This window comes from Schistocerca piceifrons, chromosome 1, assembly GCF_021461385.2.
Source record: "Schistocerca piceifrons isolate TAMUIC-IGC-003096 chromosome 1, iqSchPice1.1, whole genome shotgun sequence".
Classification (NCBI taxonomy): Eukaryota; Metazoa; Arthropoda; class Insecta; order Orthoptera; family Acrididae; genus Schistocerca; species Schistocerca piceifrons.
The window spans coordinates 321,760,020-321,777,836 of record NC_060138.1 but is presented as its reverse complement, the minus strand read 5'-3'; the positions used below and the strand labels follow the sequence as shown (position 1 = coordinate 321,777,836).

At 42.5% G+C, this 17,817-nt stretch overlaps 1 protein-coding gene across 1 annotated transcript in view; it reads right to left on the bottom strand.

Moving 5' to 3' along the window:
* LOC124789958 (lazarillo protein-like) overlaps positions 1 to 17,817 on the bottom strand; it is a 49,806-nt gene that overhangs the window by 11,036 nt on the left and 20,953 nt on the right. Inside the window, exons 3-4 of the mRNA XM_047257493.1 lie at positions 11,180 to 11,310; positions 1,399 to 1,487 (exon numbers count right to left, since the gene is read on the bottom strand). Of these exons, the coding sequence (XP_047113449.1) occupies positions 1,399 to 1,487; positions 11,180 to 11,310 (220 nt within the window). The remainder of the gene's footprint in view (positions 1 to 1,398; positions 1,488 to 11,179; positions 11,311 to 17,817) is intronic.

The window sequence follows — 17,817 nt, the reverse complement described above, 5'->3', positions numbered from 1 at the left end:
AAAGATAGTTTAAGAATATCTCTCGACCCGTAACCGCATGCTATTGTCACAGTGTCATTTCTAGAGTGTCATTTCGTCCAAGAGCTTCACAAAGAAACGGCTGCTACTGACGAGACATCTATCACTGCCGCGCGGAAAAGCCGAGTGGTCGGCTCCCCCCTCCCCCCCCCCCCCCCTCCCCCCCCGTCGGAGGTTCCAATCCTCCCTCGGGCATGGGTCTGTGTATTTCTCTTAGCGTAAGTTAAAGTTACATCGAGTAGTGTGTAAACTTAGTGACCGACGACCTCAGCACTTTGGTCCCATAAGGTCTAACCACAAATTTCCAATTTTTTACACCGCCTACATGATTTACGCAACGGCAGTGCACTGGGTTAAGGCTGGTGCTGCCTGCTGCCTGCACAGCTCGAGCACGTTCAACAGTGGAGCTCTTTCTTCTATCTGGGTACTGTATGCTAAGATTTCCAAGGGTCGAAGTAGGTTTTTGACAGGCCACTTTGGCCAAGGCCTTATGTGTGCCACCATACTGCTTCTTTTATTTTTTTTTATTTTCATCATTTCTGTAGTGCTTTTCTTTACATTATGTATATTTTTGTATTCTCATAATTTTGGATAATTTTGAGCAGTGCATATCTGTTTATTTTACGTGTATAAGTAATTTCGTTATAATTCTAGACCTCAGCCCGAAAGGAGAATTAATATCGGTGCATGATGGTGAGAGAGAGAGACAGTTGTAGGGCAGTGTGGGGTTTTCGCGAAGAACGAATTACAAGACGAGATTGTATAATCGAAAAAGGTGACAAACTTTAGCGAGAAGAGAACTGTTTATTGGTAAGAGATCAAAGGAAAATTTCCATTCATTGTGATTTGTTGAAGACATGAGACGAGGAAAGTAATATTGAGATATAAGGCGACATCTATATTGCTGGTATATCTATTCTGAGGCCTGCAATAACCAATAATGTAGAGAGGAAGACGAATTCGCAAGAGGAGAACCTCGTAAGAAGAGGAAGAAGCAGAGAAAATAAGATTTGGAAAAGAGAAGAGATTGGAGAAGATTCATCGTAGAAGACGACACAATATATATGGCCTACATCCAAGTTCCCCAGCTGCTTGACTGCTAAGAATGTCACTAACGCGGTGGTCGTATTCTTTTGGCGGGTGTCGATTATTTTCGACCCCCTTAATTGCCGTTCCACGTTAGTGCGAAATTCACAATGATACACGAACAGCTCTTGCAGTTTTGGGAATAAGTGAGCCAGCGTTAAGTACTTGTAAATACCCAAAATACTGCAATGCTATTTTAATATATGAGAGAATCAGAGGTTGCTGGCGAATGCGGCGCAGTGTTTGAGGTGTGCACGAGTACAGTGTGTGTTGTCTATGTGAGGGCCCACTCACCTGTGAGAGGAAAAGACACGAGCAGCCGGCCGTCGCTCCCGTCACTCGCCAGGTTCGCCGTTCCCTTGATTGTTTCCGTGATGCCAGTGCTGTAAAAATCACGGTTTCTCGACAAAAATCTGTTACGTGCTACAAATATACTCACATGCAATGAAAGTGATGTTATAAATCTTCTGTATATTGCGCAATTTGTATCTACCATAGCAAAATATTCAAACAATGGGAATTCCAGGATGGAATGTAACAATAACAGAGAAGGAAAGTTGCAACTTACCATATAGCGGAGATGCTGAGTCGCGATAGGCACAATAAAAAGATACCAACCATTTCCTCGACCGACTCTCCACAGTTCCTTTTCCTTCACTACACAGTGCCCTCCTCGTCACTATTGATGCCGCCTCCCTGTACACTAACATTCCTAATGCCCATGGCATTACTGCTATCAAATACTGCCTTTCCAGACACCCTATGGATTCCAAACCAACAACCTCCTTCCTAATCTCCATGACCAACTACATCCTCCCCCACAACTACTTCTCCTCTCAAGGCATTACCTACAAACAAATACGCAGTACGAATATGGGCACCTGCATGGCACCATCCTATGCTAACCTATTCATGGGCCATCTAGAGGAATCCTTCCTAAAAACCCAGAATTCTAAACCCCTCATCTGGTTCAGAGTCATTGATGACATCTTTGCTATCTGGATTGAAGGTGAGGACATCTTATTCACATTCCTTAACAATTTCTCCCCCATTTGCTCCACCTGGTCCTACTCAACCCAACAAGCCACTTCCGGCCGGCCGGTGTGGCCGTGCGGTTCTAGGCGCTTCAGTCTGGAACCGCGCGATCACTACGGTCGCACGCTCGAATCCTGCCTCGGGCATGGATGTGTGTGATGTCCTTAGGTTAGTTAGGTTTGAGTAGTTCTAAGTTCTAGGGGACTAATGACCACAGATGTTAAGTCCTTTAGCGCTCAGAGCCATTTGAAACATTTTTGTTGACCTCCACCTCAGAATGGCTACATCAGTACCTCTGTCCATATCATACCTACTAACCACCAGCAATACCTCCACTTCGACAGCTGCCACCCATTCCATACCAAGAAGTCCCTTCCGTACAGCATAGCCACCCATTGTCCTCGCATCTGCAGTGACGAGGAGTCCCTCTCTAAATATACCAAGGGTCTCAGTGACGCCTACAAGGACTGTAATTATCCTCCCATCCTTATACAAAAACAAATCTCTCGTGCCTTATCTTTCCAGCCTTCCACAGCCTCCAAGTACCACAGTCCGGCCACAGAGGAGAATTACCCTCGTAACTCAGTACCATCCGGGACTGGAGCAACTGAATTACATTCTCTGCCAGGGTTTCAAATACCTCTCGTCGTACACTGAAATGAGAAATGTCCTACACACTATCCTTCCCACTCCTCCTACTGTGGTATTCCACCATCCACTGAACCTATACGATATACTCGTCCATCCTTACACAACCCCTGCTCCCAATCCCTTACCTCAAGGCTCATATCCCTGTAATAGACCTAGATGCAAGACATGTCCCATACATCCTCCTACCACCACCTACTCCAGTCTGGTCACTAACATCACCTATCCCACCATAGGCAGGGCTACCTGTGAAGCCAGTCATGTGATTTACAAGCTAAGTTGCAACCAATGTACTGCATTCTATGTAGGCATGACACCCAACAAGCTGTCTGTCTGCATGAACGGCCACCGACAAACTGTGGCCAAAAAACAAGTGGACCACCCTGTTGCTGAACACGCTGCCAAACAAATCCCTCATCTCAATGACTGCTCCGCAGCCTGTGCCATATGGAGCCTTCCCACCAACACCAGCTTTTCTCAATTGCGCGGGTGGGAACTTTCCCTGCAATACATCCTACGTTCCCGTAACCCTCCCGGCCTCAACCTTCGTTAGTCACTGTCCTCAGCCATCCAGCCCCCTCCCTGTTTCCATTCCAGCACTACACAGCCGTCATTTCACCGCCACACCCAGTCTTTTAATTTAGTTTTATTTTTTTATTTCTCTCCTTTCCACTACTTACCCCCTCCCCCCGCCTCACTTTCTGTCCTGCCCTCCGTCTAAACTGCAACACTTCACTGTCCGCCGGCCGCGGTGGTCTAGCGGTTCTAGGCGCTCAGTCCGGAACCGCGCGACTGCTACGGTCGCAGGTCCGAATCCTGCCTCGGGCATGGATGTGTGTAATGTCCTTAGGTTAGTTAGGTTTAAGTAGTTCTAAGTTCTAGGGGACTGATGACCACAGATGTTAAGTCCCACAGTGCTCAGAGCCATTTTTGAACTTCACTGTCCGCCACTCCCATCATACTATCCCTCCCCCCTCCCCACCCCAGCCTCCTCCTTACCCCCACCCAGTCGCCACTACCATCATGCACTGGTGCTGCTGCTCGCACTGTAGTTTCAGCTCTCTGAGACAGCAGACGTGTGTGCAAGTTGTGTTTGCGTGAGTGTGTGGGTGCGTGTGTGTATGTGTGTCTACTGTTGACAAAGGCCTTAATGGCCGAAAGCTATGATTGTGTGACTCTTTTTATTGTGCCTAACGCGACTCAGCATCTCGGCTATATGGTGAGTTATAGCAAAATAATAATAGTCTAGGTATCTTCCGTTCCTTCAGCCCGGGCCAAGGCAGGAAAGCTGGAGCCGACCTGCTATACAGCCAGTGCTGACGCTGCGATACGATGGGACTAGAAGTGACTTGTACAACACGTCAGCCAACGACTCTTAGAGAACTATGTGAACATGTCGAGCAGGCGTGGCATAATGTATCCCATTCTCCTTCTGTACGATCGACTGGATGCCGGAGTCAGCACCTGCATTGCCTTCTGTGGAGGCTACTCCACACACTCATATGGATGTTTCAACATGGATCGATATCTGCCGGCCGGGGTGGCCGAGCGGTTCTAGGCGCTACACTCTGGAACCGCGCAACCACTACGGTCGCAGGTTTGAATCCTGCCTCGGGCATGGATGTGTGTGATGTCGTTAGGTTAGTTAGGTTTAAGTAGTTCTAAGTTCTGGGGGGCTGATGACCTCAGAAGTTAGGTCCCATAGTGCTCAGAGCCATTTGAACCATTTTTGATCGATATCTGGTACCTTAGAAACGCTTGTGCTACGGATCTGTGAATGTAATAATGTACTCCATATGCACTGTTGCAACAAATATTAAGTGAATGGGAAACCTCTAAAAGGATGTACTAATTCTTTTTCCGACAGTGTAAAATGTCTCATAGAGAGCAGAGAAATTTTCAAATGTAGAATAAAAATGTTTTTCCAGAACAGTACATTCTGAGTCAAAGAAGGAATTCCCGGACTGAAATCGTCATTCAGTTAGAAACCTGTAAAGGGTCAACATATTTCTACTTTTATCCGCAGTGTTTTATTCTGCTACATCATAACATTTATCGCGAATGTGAAATAACTAACCTCGTAGGTTGCTTGGGTTGTGAGCGTGTTACGACGTTACAGTGGGTGGCTCAGTGAAGCCTAAAAGTCTCCGAGATTATCTGTACAAGTAAAGTGTGGTGTGTGTGTGTGTGTGTGTGTGTGTGTGTGTGTGTGTGTGTATGTGAGAGAGAGAGAGAGAGAGAGAGAGAGAGAAAGAGAGAGAAAATGTTCATGTGGTCACGATATGACAGTTTTGTGAATATACGTTCTAACCAACAGGAGTAATTTTGAAACACCTGAGATGGTTTTATGATAGTCAAATCAACGTCAATTTAAAAAAAAAAGGAAAACCTCTGGCAGTTTTCACTACAGTATTTCCAGCCTCGACACGAAACAAAATATCCTTATCAGTTATGTATTGCTTATACGCTTGAAAATGATGACCTGGCGAAATTGCATGACTCAGCGTAATCCCTAAGGAGGTAAACAAGGGGATGAAGCGCTTTTTTTTTCTTTTTTTTTTAAGTGTCGCCAGTAAGGCAATTTTGAAGCTACACCTACGAAAATAAAGAAATATGCGTTTCAGTATTTTTGGATATTTGACCTTATGGGTGGTTAATGCATTTTATTATCATTAAAGAACTACTGAAGTGTTTTTAAAGGTACATCTATGAACAGTGGTATTTGACTTCTCGGTTACAAATAAAGACATACGAATTGAACTCCTTTGCAGGTGAAATAGGAAATCAAATTTTTTACGAAAATGTTCTATTCTGAAAGTGTTTTTAAACCTAAGTCAATGAAAATTTAAATTTGGTTTCTAAGCTAGAAATGAAAAATATATGTTTCACTGTTTTTTGGGAATTCAACCCCTATGGGGGTGAAATGGGGGATATAAGTATTTATGGAAATATTTCCTTGCACAAGCATTTTGAAGCTAAATTTATGGAAATTTGTATTTGGCTTCTCTGTCATAAATAAAATATATGCATGGCACTGTTTTTCGAAATTCAGCTCCTAACGGGGTGAGACAGTGTCAGACTCATTGCCTGACTCGTCACCGTCCAGCCCAAACCACTAAGGATAGAAACAGGAAGTTTGGAGAGGGCATCGATTAAGAAAGGATTGTCCGAAATTACTCTCGTAAGCGCGTGAAACAGGCTTTTTACAAGTATGTCGCTATTAACGAAATTCTGAATATTTTTTTCAATCATTAGTCTTCTGACTGGATTGATGCGGCCCGCCATAAATTCCTCTCCTGTGCCATACTCTTCATCTCAGAGAAGCACTTGCAACGTACGTCTTCAATTATTTGCTGGATGTATTCCAATTCTGTATTCCTCTACAGTTTTTGCCCTCTGCAGCTCCCTCCAGTACCATGGAAGTCATTCCCTGATGTTTTAATAGACGTCCTATCATTCTGTCCCTTCTCCGTGTCAGTGTTTTCCACATATTACTTTCCTCTCAGATTCTGCGCAGAAACTCCTCATTACTTACCTTATCAGTCCACCTAATTTTCAACATTCGTCTGTAGCACCACATACCAAATGCTTCGATTCTATTCTGTTCTGATTTTCCCACAGTCCATTTTTCACTACCATACAGTGCTGTGCTAAACAAACATATATTCTCAGGAATGTCTTCCTCAAATTAAGTCCTATGTTTGGTACTAGTAAAATTCTCTTGGCTACGAATTCCCTTTTTGCCAGTGCTAGTCGGCTTTTAATGTCCTCTTGCTCCCTCCGTCATTGGTTATTTTGCTGCCTACTTTGACCGTCCCCACAATCTTGTTGCGTATGTTGATGTATTAATGTTTGGACTCAATTAGTAACTTGGGTGGCTCGTCACATTTTCACAGTGCTTGTCACGCTGAAACAGTGACACTCTGCAACAAGAGACAGGGGCAGTCGAATATAAATAAACAGATCTGTTAGTAATGAAACTACTCATCTTTCTTGTTGCTCTACTTTGTAGTTCTTTGATGACTCATTATGCATTTCCTTTCTGAGGTTTTTCTTTCTGTTATCATCTAGAGGATGGTCGGGTTGCTGTTCCAATAATAATGTTAAACCTGGTGGACTTTCTGTAGAATTACATATATACTTTCAGTCATTTCATTTCATAATACAAATCAATAAAATACACATAACTCGTTCTCTATCCTCGCACTTCAAACACGTACAACCAACTGCACTAAAGTACAAAGATTTACTTCTAAGAACACGTATCAAATAAATGAGTCATATATCCATTAATTTATGCAAAACAAGCTTTGAAATATAAATTTCATAAATAAATTGTAATTAATTATCTCTCTTTCTTGAGAAGTCCATAATCGTCGTTGTAATTACATTAAGTATTTATAAACATTGACATCGAAATACTTTTGCACAGCTGTGTGTTAGTGGGTTTTTCGGTCTTATGTCTACGGTGCGGTACCGTTCACTTCATATGATACAAGGTCGGTTATTACATTTATCTCATCATAACCAGTTTTATTACACTAGACACTTCATTTACTTCCTGACCATCTGTCCTGATGTTAAGCTTCTCGCTGTTCTCATTTCTGCTGTTTCTGCTGCTTCTCATTAGTTTTATCTTTCTTATTTATACTCTCAGTCCATATTCTGTACTCATTAGACGGTTCATTCCATTCACGAGATCATGTATTTGTTCTTCACTTTCACTCAGGATAGTAATGTCATCGGCGACCTGTATCATTGATATCCTTTCACCTTGAATTTTAATTCCACTCTAGAACCTTTCTTTTTATTTCCATCATTACTTCTTCGATGTACAGATTGAACAGTAGAGGCGAAAGGCTACATCCCTGTCTTAGACCCTTTTTACTCCGAGCTCTTTGTTCTTCGTCGTCCACCGTTGTTATTCCCTCTTGGCTCTTGTATATATCGTACATCACCCGTCTATCTCTATAGCTTACCCTACTTTTCTCAGAATTTCGAACATCTTGCACCATTTTACGTTGTCGAACACTTTTTCCAGGTGTACAAATCCTATGAACGTGTCTTGATTTTTCTTTAGTCTTGCTTCCATTATCAACCGCAACGTCAGCATTGACTCCCTGGTGCCTTTGTCTTTCATAAAGCCAAACTGATCGTCATCTAACACATTTTCAATTTTATTTCCCAGTCTTCTGTATATTATCCTTCTACGTAACTTTGACGCATGAGCTGTTAAGCTGACTGTGTGACAATTCTCGCACTTGTCAGCCTTTAAAGTCTTCGAAGTTGTGTGATTGGTATTTTTCCGAAACTGTGAATAGTCATTATGTTGCCACTTCCCCTTTTATTTTAGAAATTCTGATGGAATGTTATGTATCCCTTCAGCCTTATTTGATCTTAAGCCCTACAAAGATGTCTTAAATTCTGATTCTAGTACTGAAGTACCTATCTCCCCTAAACCGACTCTTGTCTCTTCTATCGCATCAGATAAATCCTCCCCCCCCCTTTCCACCCACCTTCCTTCCTCCCGCAATAAGGTCTTCGATATACTCTTTCCATCTATCCACTCTCTCCTCTGCATTTAACAGTGGGATTCCCGTTGCACTCCTAATATTACCAGCCTTGCTTTTAATTTCACCGAAGATTGTTTTGACTTTCGTACACGCTGAGTCACTCCTTCCGACAAGCATTTCTTTTTCGATTTCTTCACATGTATTATGCAGCCACTCCGTCTCAACTTCCCTGTACTTCCTATTTACTTCATTCTTCAGCGACTTGTATTTCTGTATTGCTGAATTTCCTTGAACATTTTTGTACTTCCATCATTCATCGATCAACTGAAGTATTTCTTCTGTTTCCCATGGTGTCTTCGCAGTTACCTTCTTTATACCTTCGTTTTTATTCCAATTTCTGTGTTTGCCCCTTTTGGAGATGTACATTCCTCTCTAACTGTAGTGCTTACTGACGTTTCTCCTTATTGTTGAATCTATATCCTATGAGAACTTCAAGCATATCTCGTCGTTCCTTAGTACTTCAGCATCCCACTTCTATTCGTATTGATTGTTCCTGACTGATCCCTTAAACTTCAGCCTACTCTTCGTCACTACTACATTGTGATCTGAGTATATCTGCCCCGCGGTACAGCTTACAGTCTAATATCTGATTTCGGAATCTATGTCTGTAAAGTAACTGAAATCTTCCCATATCACCTGGCATTTTCCACGTATACCGCCTCCTCTTATGATTCTTGAACAAAGTATTCACTGTCACTAGCTGAAATTTGTTACAGAACTCAATTAGTCTTTCTCTGCTCTCATTCCTTGTACCTAGTCCACATTCTCCTGTAACATTTTCTTCTACTCCTTCCCCTACAACTGCATCCCAGTCCCCCACGGCTATTATATTTTCATCACCCCTTACGTACTGTATTACCCATTCAATATCCTCATATAAATTCTCTATCTCTTCATCTTCAGCTTGAGACGTCTGTATGTACATCTGAACCATCGTTGACGAAGTTAGTTTACTGTCGATTCCGACAAGAACAACCCTATCACAGAACTGTTCACAGTAACACACTCTCTGCCCCACTTTCCTACTCATAACGAAAAATACTCCCATTATATCATTCTCTGCTGCTGTTCATATTACCCTATACTTATCTGACCAGAGATCCTTGTCTTCTTTCAGGTTCACTTCAGTGACCCATAATATATCTAGATTAAGCCTTTGCATTTCACTTTTCAGATTTTCTAGCTTCTCTACCGCGTTCAAGCTCCTGACATTTCATGTCCCGACTGGTAAAACGTTATCCTTTTGTTCGTTATTCAATCTTTTTCTCTTCCCTTGGCAGTCCACTTCTAGAATCAGAATGGGTGACTATTACTAAATCTTTTGCCAACGGAGAGATCAACATGTCCTGTGAATACATATTATGTATGTTTAACGCAGTGATTTCCATTGCCGTCTGCATCCTTACGCCGTTGGCTATTGCTCATTCTTTCACCTTTCTGGGCAGTTTCCCACCCCAAGGACAAGAGAGCATCCTGAATCTCTTGCTCCTCCGCTCTCTTTGACAAGGCTGTTGGCAGAATGAGGGTGACTTCGTATGTAGGAAGTATTCAGCTGCCAATTCTGATTATTAATACAAATTTAAGCGGTGACAGGTTTCGAACGCGGGACCAAAGACATTCTGATTACCAACCAACCCAGTTACCACGGGTGCAATTTCGGAGATGTAACTACGAAAAGTGATGTTTGGTTTCTCAGTCAGAAAATAAAAAAATCGTGTTACAGCAGTTTTTGGAAATTCAATCACTAAGGGGATAGTTACTAAAAAACTACTTAAAGACTTTTAAGGTTATATCTATGGCAATAGGAATTTGTCTTCTAGGTTACGAGTAAAAAATAAGAAAAAGAGATGTGTTTCAGTATTTCTGAAAATTCACCCCCTAAGCAAGTGCAATAGGGGATAAAAATATTTAAGAATATATTTCCCTACATTAAAAGAATGTAAAGCTAAATTTATGAAAATTGATATTTCACTTCTCGGTTGAATATAAGCAAATCTTTGTTAGAGAATGAAAGTTGCTATTGAAATATCACCATAGGAATGCAAAAGGCATGATTAACAAACACTTTGGACTCCAGCTACCAGAATGGGTTTTTGGTCAGAAGTACATTCGGAAAAGACCATGCTTATATGTCCTTAATTGGTGTGAAACGCTTAAAACATGTTGCAGTTTCTGAACAACATAAATATTCAATTAAATAAAAACAGAAAACAAAAATCTCTCCATGCCTTACAGTCATACGCCAGCGAAGCAGCGGACTCTAAGCAATTAGTTATATAACTTCAGATAGTAAGTGAACGTATGAATAAGGGCTGTAACTCACTTACTACAAAGTCATGCGTTGTAACGCAATTACCGCCTAAAAATGACCTATGTTGCAGGCAAAATAATAAAGGAATTCTAAACAGTAGGACGTACCTCATAGATGTGATTTGAGCTACAAGAAAGCAATAATAATGTTAAAAAGATCCATAGAAGTTTCTGGTACAATCAGAGAGTGCTTGAGAATACATGCATGAACGAAAATTAGCCGCATTTCTGAAGAAATATTATTCGGAACGAGGCATATGACCCTGAACTTCTACCTTTAATGGCTACTACCACATCACTTCCAGCGCTCACATCTCCAACAAACCCATGATCCCATGCATTTCACAGTCTTACAGTTTTCCAAGAGTTTGATTCTTTTGGGACTTACCTCATCTTTCTAATCCAAAGAAAAAAAATGAGAAAACTCGTAGCAAAACTGGAAAATTTATTCTCAATGTAATGCTTGCTGCATACATGTAGCAATCGGTTGTCATTTAATGGTTACTCACTTTGGATTATTCGCGGAATTCTCGACGGTGACAACACCGTCCCCGTTGTCAGAGTACGTAGCCGTGACACAGTCGCCTTGTCCTTCGAAGATGGCGAAGTAACGGTACTGCTCGTACCATTTTCCCAGGTACTGAAAGTGAAAACATGCAATAGATAATATTCAAGCTATATTAATGACAAACATACAGTGTATAAAGACAATAATTTGATGTACTGGGAACAAATGAAAGGTTGCATAATAAATAAATAAATGATTCAATGTTATTTTATCCATGATGGAGCTTGTGATCTCCTCGGTGGTTAATGGTAGTTGTTGATTGACGCAACCAGCCACATACTTTTTGAATGTTTCCTTTTACTGCCATAACGGGATTCGGGCTTCCATGTCCATCTTCAGATAGCTAATATTTTTCGTTACATGGATGTTTTGGTCAACAGCGTGTCATCTGCTCCATACGGCACAAGAATATTTGAGTGTTTAGTTTCCAGTGGATGGTGGTTCGTTTTGTTGTGGAACTAAATACTCAAATATTCTTGGGCAGTGTGGAGCAGACGACATGCTGTTGACCAAAACATCTATGTAACGAAAAATATTAGCCATCTGAAGATGGGCATCGTAGTCAGAAACCGGTTATTGCAATACAATAAAATATTGAAATAGTATTTGTAGCTGGTTGCGTCATTAATCAACTAAAAAATGATTCTTCACGGTGTCGCAGCAACCGTTTTTGTTGATATGTGAAGTCGTATACAGACTTCGTGCAGAGAGATTTCTAAGAATCATATACTGATCCTCTTTAACTCTGTGCCATGACGTTTGAAAGCCCTGACTGCAGCAGGGGGAACTATACACCATGCTGGGTCCTTAGCTAGAAATCATGCACTGTACTGTAAGTCTGTAAATCTGATGTTTAGCGGGCGATGTTGTACCGCAGTTAGTAAATTAGATTTGCGTCTAGGAGGATCACGACTGAAACGCCGTCCGGCCATTCAGAGGTAGGTTCTCTGTAGTTCCCTTTCTCTACCTATCGTAAGGATAATGATCTCCTTTGGTAAGGCAACTGCCGATTTCCTTTACCTTCCTTGCTCAGTCCAAACTTTCTACCTCCGTCAAATGGCCTCTTTCCCATTGAACGTTAATCTAAAGTTCCTTCATTGTGTATGTAGTTATGTCGCAACTAATGGGGTACGGCTCATTTCACTCACATCTGTCTGTTTTGTTTTATTATTTTCGCAGATATGAGTGTATCATCAATGAGATACACATTTGTTATTGTACAATGAGTGATTTATGATTCAGTAACTTTTTCTTTTAAGGTGATATCATTTTCCAATTTGCAAGCCAGACATTTAAATTTTAGAAGAGTACTGAAAAAGGGAGCATTGCGAAATTGATGTCAATAATTGGACTGAATAATTTATCACATCTGTACTAACGAGCCTAGCCTTTTCACAGATTATATAATTATTTTAATGGAGACTGCCTCACGTGCAATGCATAACACACAACGACCAGTAAGGCGACACAAGTTTCTGAAATAGCTCGTTTAGGAATGCAGCGGTGTTTTATAAATTCGAAAAAATCAGACAGAAAAATGTCTAATAAATTGGACATTTGTAGACTTTTTGAAACAACTTTTAGTTCGGAAAATTATTACAAAAATAATAATTTATGCTAATCATCGTTGTAATTGTAAGAGTTAATGTTAAATGAAGAATGGGGAAAATGAAGAATGGGGAAAATGAAGAATGGGGAAAAACAGTTTGCTGTTTTCGCAGACATGAGTATATCATCAGAGGGAATAATCTTCAATTTCCCTGACATTCTAAACAAACACAATTTGTTTAGTACTCAGAAGCGTGACCCCACTTTACAGTTAAATCAAACAGTATGTGTACTTTGGGTAAGCCTTTCGAGCAAAGGTGTCGTTTGAACCGTATTTTCGAAGGTCCTGCACCCCAATAATTTGGACTTCAGCACCTTGAAAACCGACATACCACGTTTACCAACACTGGAATGAAGGCTCATACACTACTGGCCATTAAAATTGCTACACCAAGAAGAAATGCAGATGATAAACGGGCAATCATTGGACAAATATATTTTACTAGAACTGAAATGTGGTTACATTTTCACGCAATTTGGGTGCATAGATCCCCCGAACAACCACCTCTGGCCGTAATAACGGCCTTGTTACGCCTGGGCATTGGGTCTTTAACATTCTGCGTGGTGTCTGTTTGTTCTAAGTCGTGTCTCCCTACCACTTTCGCGCAACGACGCTATGAGCGTGTTTCTTAGGGAATTGACTAGTTTGAACCTGGGCCCTGTTGCTGGTAAGGAGACGCCAGACCACACATGACATGTAGAGTTCAGAAGAGTTCAGTGAGACTAGCGATGATATAATCAAGTACTTAATGATTTCAGTGTCAGCTCTACTGCGCTCCCTGTAAAAGAATCTTAATACTAACTAAATTTAGTGGAAGGGGTTCAAGGCTTTTCTATTTTTAGTTAGCTGGTAAAATAACGTCGAAAAAGCAGTTAAGTTTGCCTTTGGAAATTTTATTCTACTCACAAAACATTGTTTATAAATTGCACTATTGATAAAAGGAAATATTTTAATACAGGATGATAAAAACCAACTGCATTCAACAAAAATGTGAACGAACACTCCCTGAATGGGTTTCCAAGTTCTACAATGGATCGAAGGATGACCTATGCCATATCACATCTATAATCTAGATTTAAGTTAAGTATCTATCAAAATGGTCTACAGTGACCCTCAATTATCTTTAATTACTTATTTAACTTGTCGTAAATTACAGTGGCTGTTGTGGCTTCTCAATAATTATATAACAGAAAAATCATCGCGTTTCAGATTTTAACTTCACGTAGCAAATGTGAACACCATGAGATTTAATTGACGATAGACACTAGTATTGCGTAAAAAGGGGATGTAACAGATGAGGCTTCTGCAGTTCTGAGTCAAGCCTTATGCGCTCAAAAATGCAGCATCGCGTGCGTTCATTACCTTGTCGGTGTTTAGGCAGCATCAGGGGGCAGCGGGCGGCACATCTCCACACACCTCGCCTTCTTGGAAGCAACTCTCTCCTAACTTCTCCTTACTACAATTTACTGAAGTTGGTTTAAAATAGCTATCTGCCTGTGTTTCCAACTGACCAATCAGGGTCTCAATGTTAACCTTAAGCTCCACCTCCAAAATTCTGTCTATCCAATGAGAAACATTATACTTTTCGTGGTGGGGCAATGTTTTTAACGTTTGCAACGTAACAGAGACGCGAAAAAGTCTCACGCTAAAACTTGCAGCTGGTGTGGCTCTTTTAGTGTTATTGGAAGATCTATACTGTTCTTCTGGAGGGCTCTATCTTTTAACATGGGCTGGGGAGGGGGGGGTGGTGGTCATGGCGGTCAGCCAGAGATGTGTGTGTCCGTCCCTTATCGTAGGGCCTTCTAGCTTAACACGGTTCTGCTCTCGGCTTCTGTTCTCATTTCTTCCCTCGGAACTGCGTCTGTTTAACGGTGGGAACGTATGACATGCATTTGGGCGTTCTTGTGTTAGTCTGTGGTATTCCATTTGCTCACTCGTTGATCGTATTACTTTGGTTAATTTAATGTCAGGATTTATTCGAAGCTATGTGACATACTGCCGGATTTGCTTATCATGTCAGGGTTTTCATGGAAGGTGTTGGATTACAAGTCAAACAGAGCTTGGATGGCGTGTACAGGTACAGCTGCCCATGCAGATTCAACACGATACCACAGTTCGTCAAGAGTAGTGACTGGCGTATTGTGACGAGCCAGCTGCTCGGCCACCATTAACCAGACGTTTACAATTGGTGAGAGATCGGGAGAATGTGCTGGCCAGAGCAGCAGTCGAACATTTTCTGTATCGAGAAAGGCCCGTGCAGGACATGCCACATGCGGTCGTGCATTATGCTGCTGAAATGTGGGGTTTCACAGAGATCGAATGAAGGGTAGAGCCACGGGTTGTAACAAATCTGACATGTTACGTCCACTGTTCAAAGTGCCGTCAATGCGAACAAGAGGTGACCGAGATGTGTAACCAATGGCACCCCATACCATCATGCCGGGTGATACGACAGTATGGCGATGACGAATACACGCTTCCAATGTGAGTTCACCGCGATGTCGCCAAACACGGATGCGGCCATGATGATGCTGTAAACAGAACTGGATTCACCCGAAAAAATGACGTTTTGCCATTCGTGCACCCAGGTTCGTCGTTGAGTACACCACCGCAGGCGCTCCTGTCTGTGATGCAAGGGTAACCGCAGCCATGGACTCCGAGCTGATAGTCCATGCTGCTGCAAACGCCGTCGAACTGTTCGTGCAGATGGTTGTCTTGCAAACGTCCTCATCTGTTGACTCAGGGATCGAGACGTGGCTGCACGATCCGTACAGCCATGCGGATAAGATGCCTGTCATCTTGACTGCTATTGATACGAGGCCGTTGGGATCCAGCACGGCGTTCCGTATTACACTCCTGAACCCACCGATTCCATATTCTGCTAACAGACATTGGATGTCGACCAACGAGAGCAGCAATGTCGCGATAAACCACAATCACGATAGGCTACAATCCGACCTTTATCAAAGTCGGAAACGTGACGGTATGCATTTCTCCTCCTTACACGAGGCATCACAACAACGTTTCACGAGGCAACGCCGGTCAACTGCTGTTTGTGTATGAGAAGTCGGTTGGAAACTTTCCTCATGTCAGCACGTTGTAGGTGTCGCCACCGGCGCCAACCTTGTGTGAATGCTCTGAAAAGCTAATCATTTACATATCACAGCATCTTTTTCCTGTCGGTTAAATTTCGCGTCTGTAGCACGTCAACTTCGTTGTGTAGCAATTTTAATGGCCAGTAGTGTAATTTCAACAATATGAGTTAGCTGCCCATTAAATGCCACCACCCATTTAATGCCGTTAAAAGTCAAGTATTTGTGTTAGCACGAGGAAGCTGCTTCCTGACTTTCCACCGACCACCATCTTGTGTGGTCCCAACCCATGGTCCTGTTGAATAAACAACTTGGAAAGACATCTGGACCCAGCCACTCCATATCATCGACATCAGGAAAAACGTCCTGGGACGCCTCTGCAACCTCTGCCCTCATCTCAACCTGGAATTGATGCTTCTTGTCTACTTAGGTATAACATCTCCCTTCGAGAGGGCGCAGAAGCGGCATGAAGAAAACACATGAATTGTATGACAATTTAGCGAATATGCAAGAAGGTTATTGGAAGGGCAGTGGAATACGACACTGGAGCTAAGGAACAAACCTGCAGCGTGGGGAGCGAACGAAATGGATGGTCTGGAGATGTTGCTGTTAATCCTGATGTTTGCTGCAGAGCACGTAGGAGTGCCTCTGAAATAAGTAAGCCCAGTGTTATTCTCAATCAGCTTCCATCCAACCATTGTCACTTCACCAGCAGATTAACCAGTGGTATTGAAGGAGATACATGGAATTCTGTCGCTCGGTTCTGATGCAGCATCAGGAGAATTTCGCTCATTTACTGGGACTACAGTCTGGAGATAAGATTAATCTCGCTATTGCTCACGCCTTAATCAAAGGGAGCGGATGGAAAGCCTGCTGCTTTCGAGGAGAGTGGCTGGCTGGATGGTAGTTTCTGGCGACGGAGAGGATGACCGTCCGCCCACTCACATTCAGTGACGAGAATCCTGAGAATACCGGACACAGACAATTCGTCCCGTTCTCGGAAATGCTTGTCAAGACGCCTTGCAACCCCTAGAGTTGCTGTGGAACCATGTCGGCTCTGGGAACTCCGGGGCTGGTTTGCAAACGTAGAACTGAGTTCTTTCGGAAGCTGCCAAATGCTGGACATGGCCAGGTTTGGCCGTTCTCGGAAGTGTTTGTCACGATACCTTCCAACCCCTGGAGTCGCTGTAGAACCATGGCGGCTGTGAGGACACTGAGGCTGTTTTGTAAACCGGAATGGAGGTTTGTTGGCGGATACCAAATGTTGCTTTCCCTTGAACACTAATAGCTGTTGTTGCCAGTCCACCTTTATACAGGGAAATTCATGTGGAAGAAGCGAGAGAGGCAGTGGGATAACATGGAACAGAGTGACCAGTGACAGCTCGTCATTGAGGTTGTTTATGAGATAGCCAATCATAAGAGGGCGGAGGCCAAGAGTGATGTAGTGGAGTACAAGTGGGGAAAGAGTAGTGAAGGCAGTGAGTTTTGGTCTGGAGTTCGGGCCGGCAGTGTAATTGTGAAGTGGTGACAGCGGCGTGAAGAACTGGAGGCAACCCAGAGGACGTGAGGACACTTCAGCAAGGACCGGTGGAGATCAGAGAGGCGCAGCACTCACTGCCGAAGGTAAAGCGCCAAGTAAACTTACTGTAGTCTTAATTACGAGTGGGAACAGGTTACTCTGATCGGTCAAGATTGGAGGACGGGTAATTTGTGGATTCTACTTGCTGTCAGCAAGGATTGGAAGTATCTATGGGTGTAACAAATGCTAGATTATATCTTATTTGTCATAGTGTAAAGAAGGAGCGTTTATTGGGTCATATAAATACAGAGACTAGAGGAAATCTTACTTGTGAAAGGGTAAAATGATGGAAACGGATA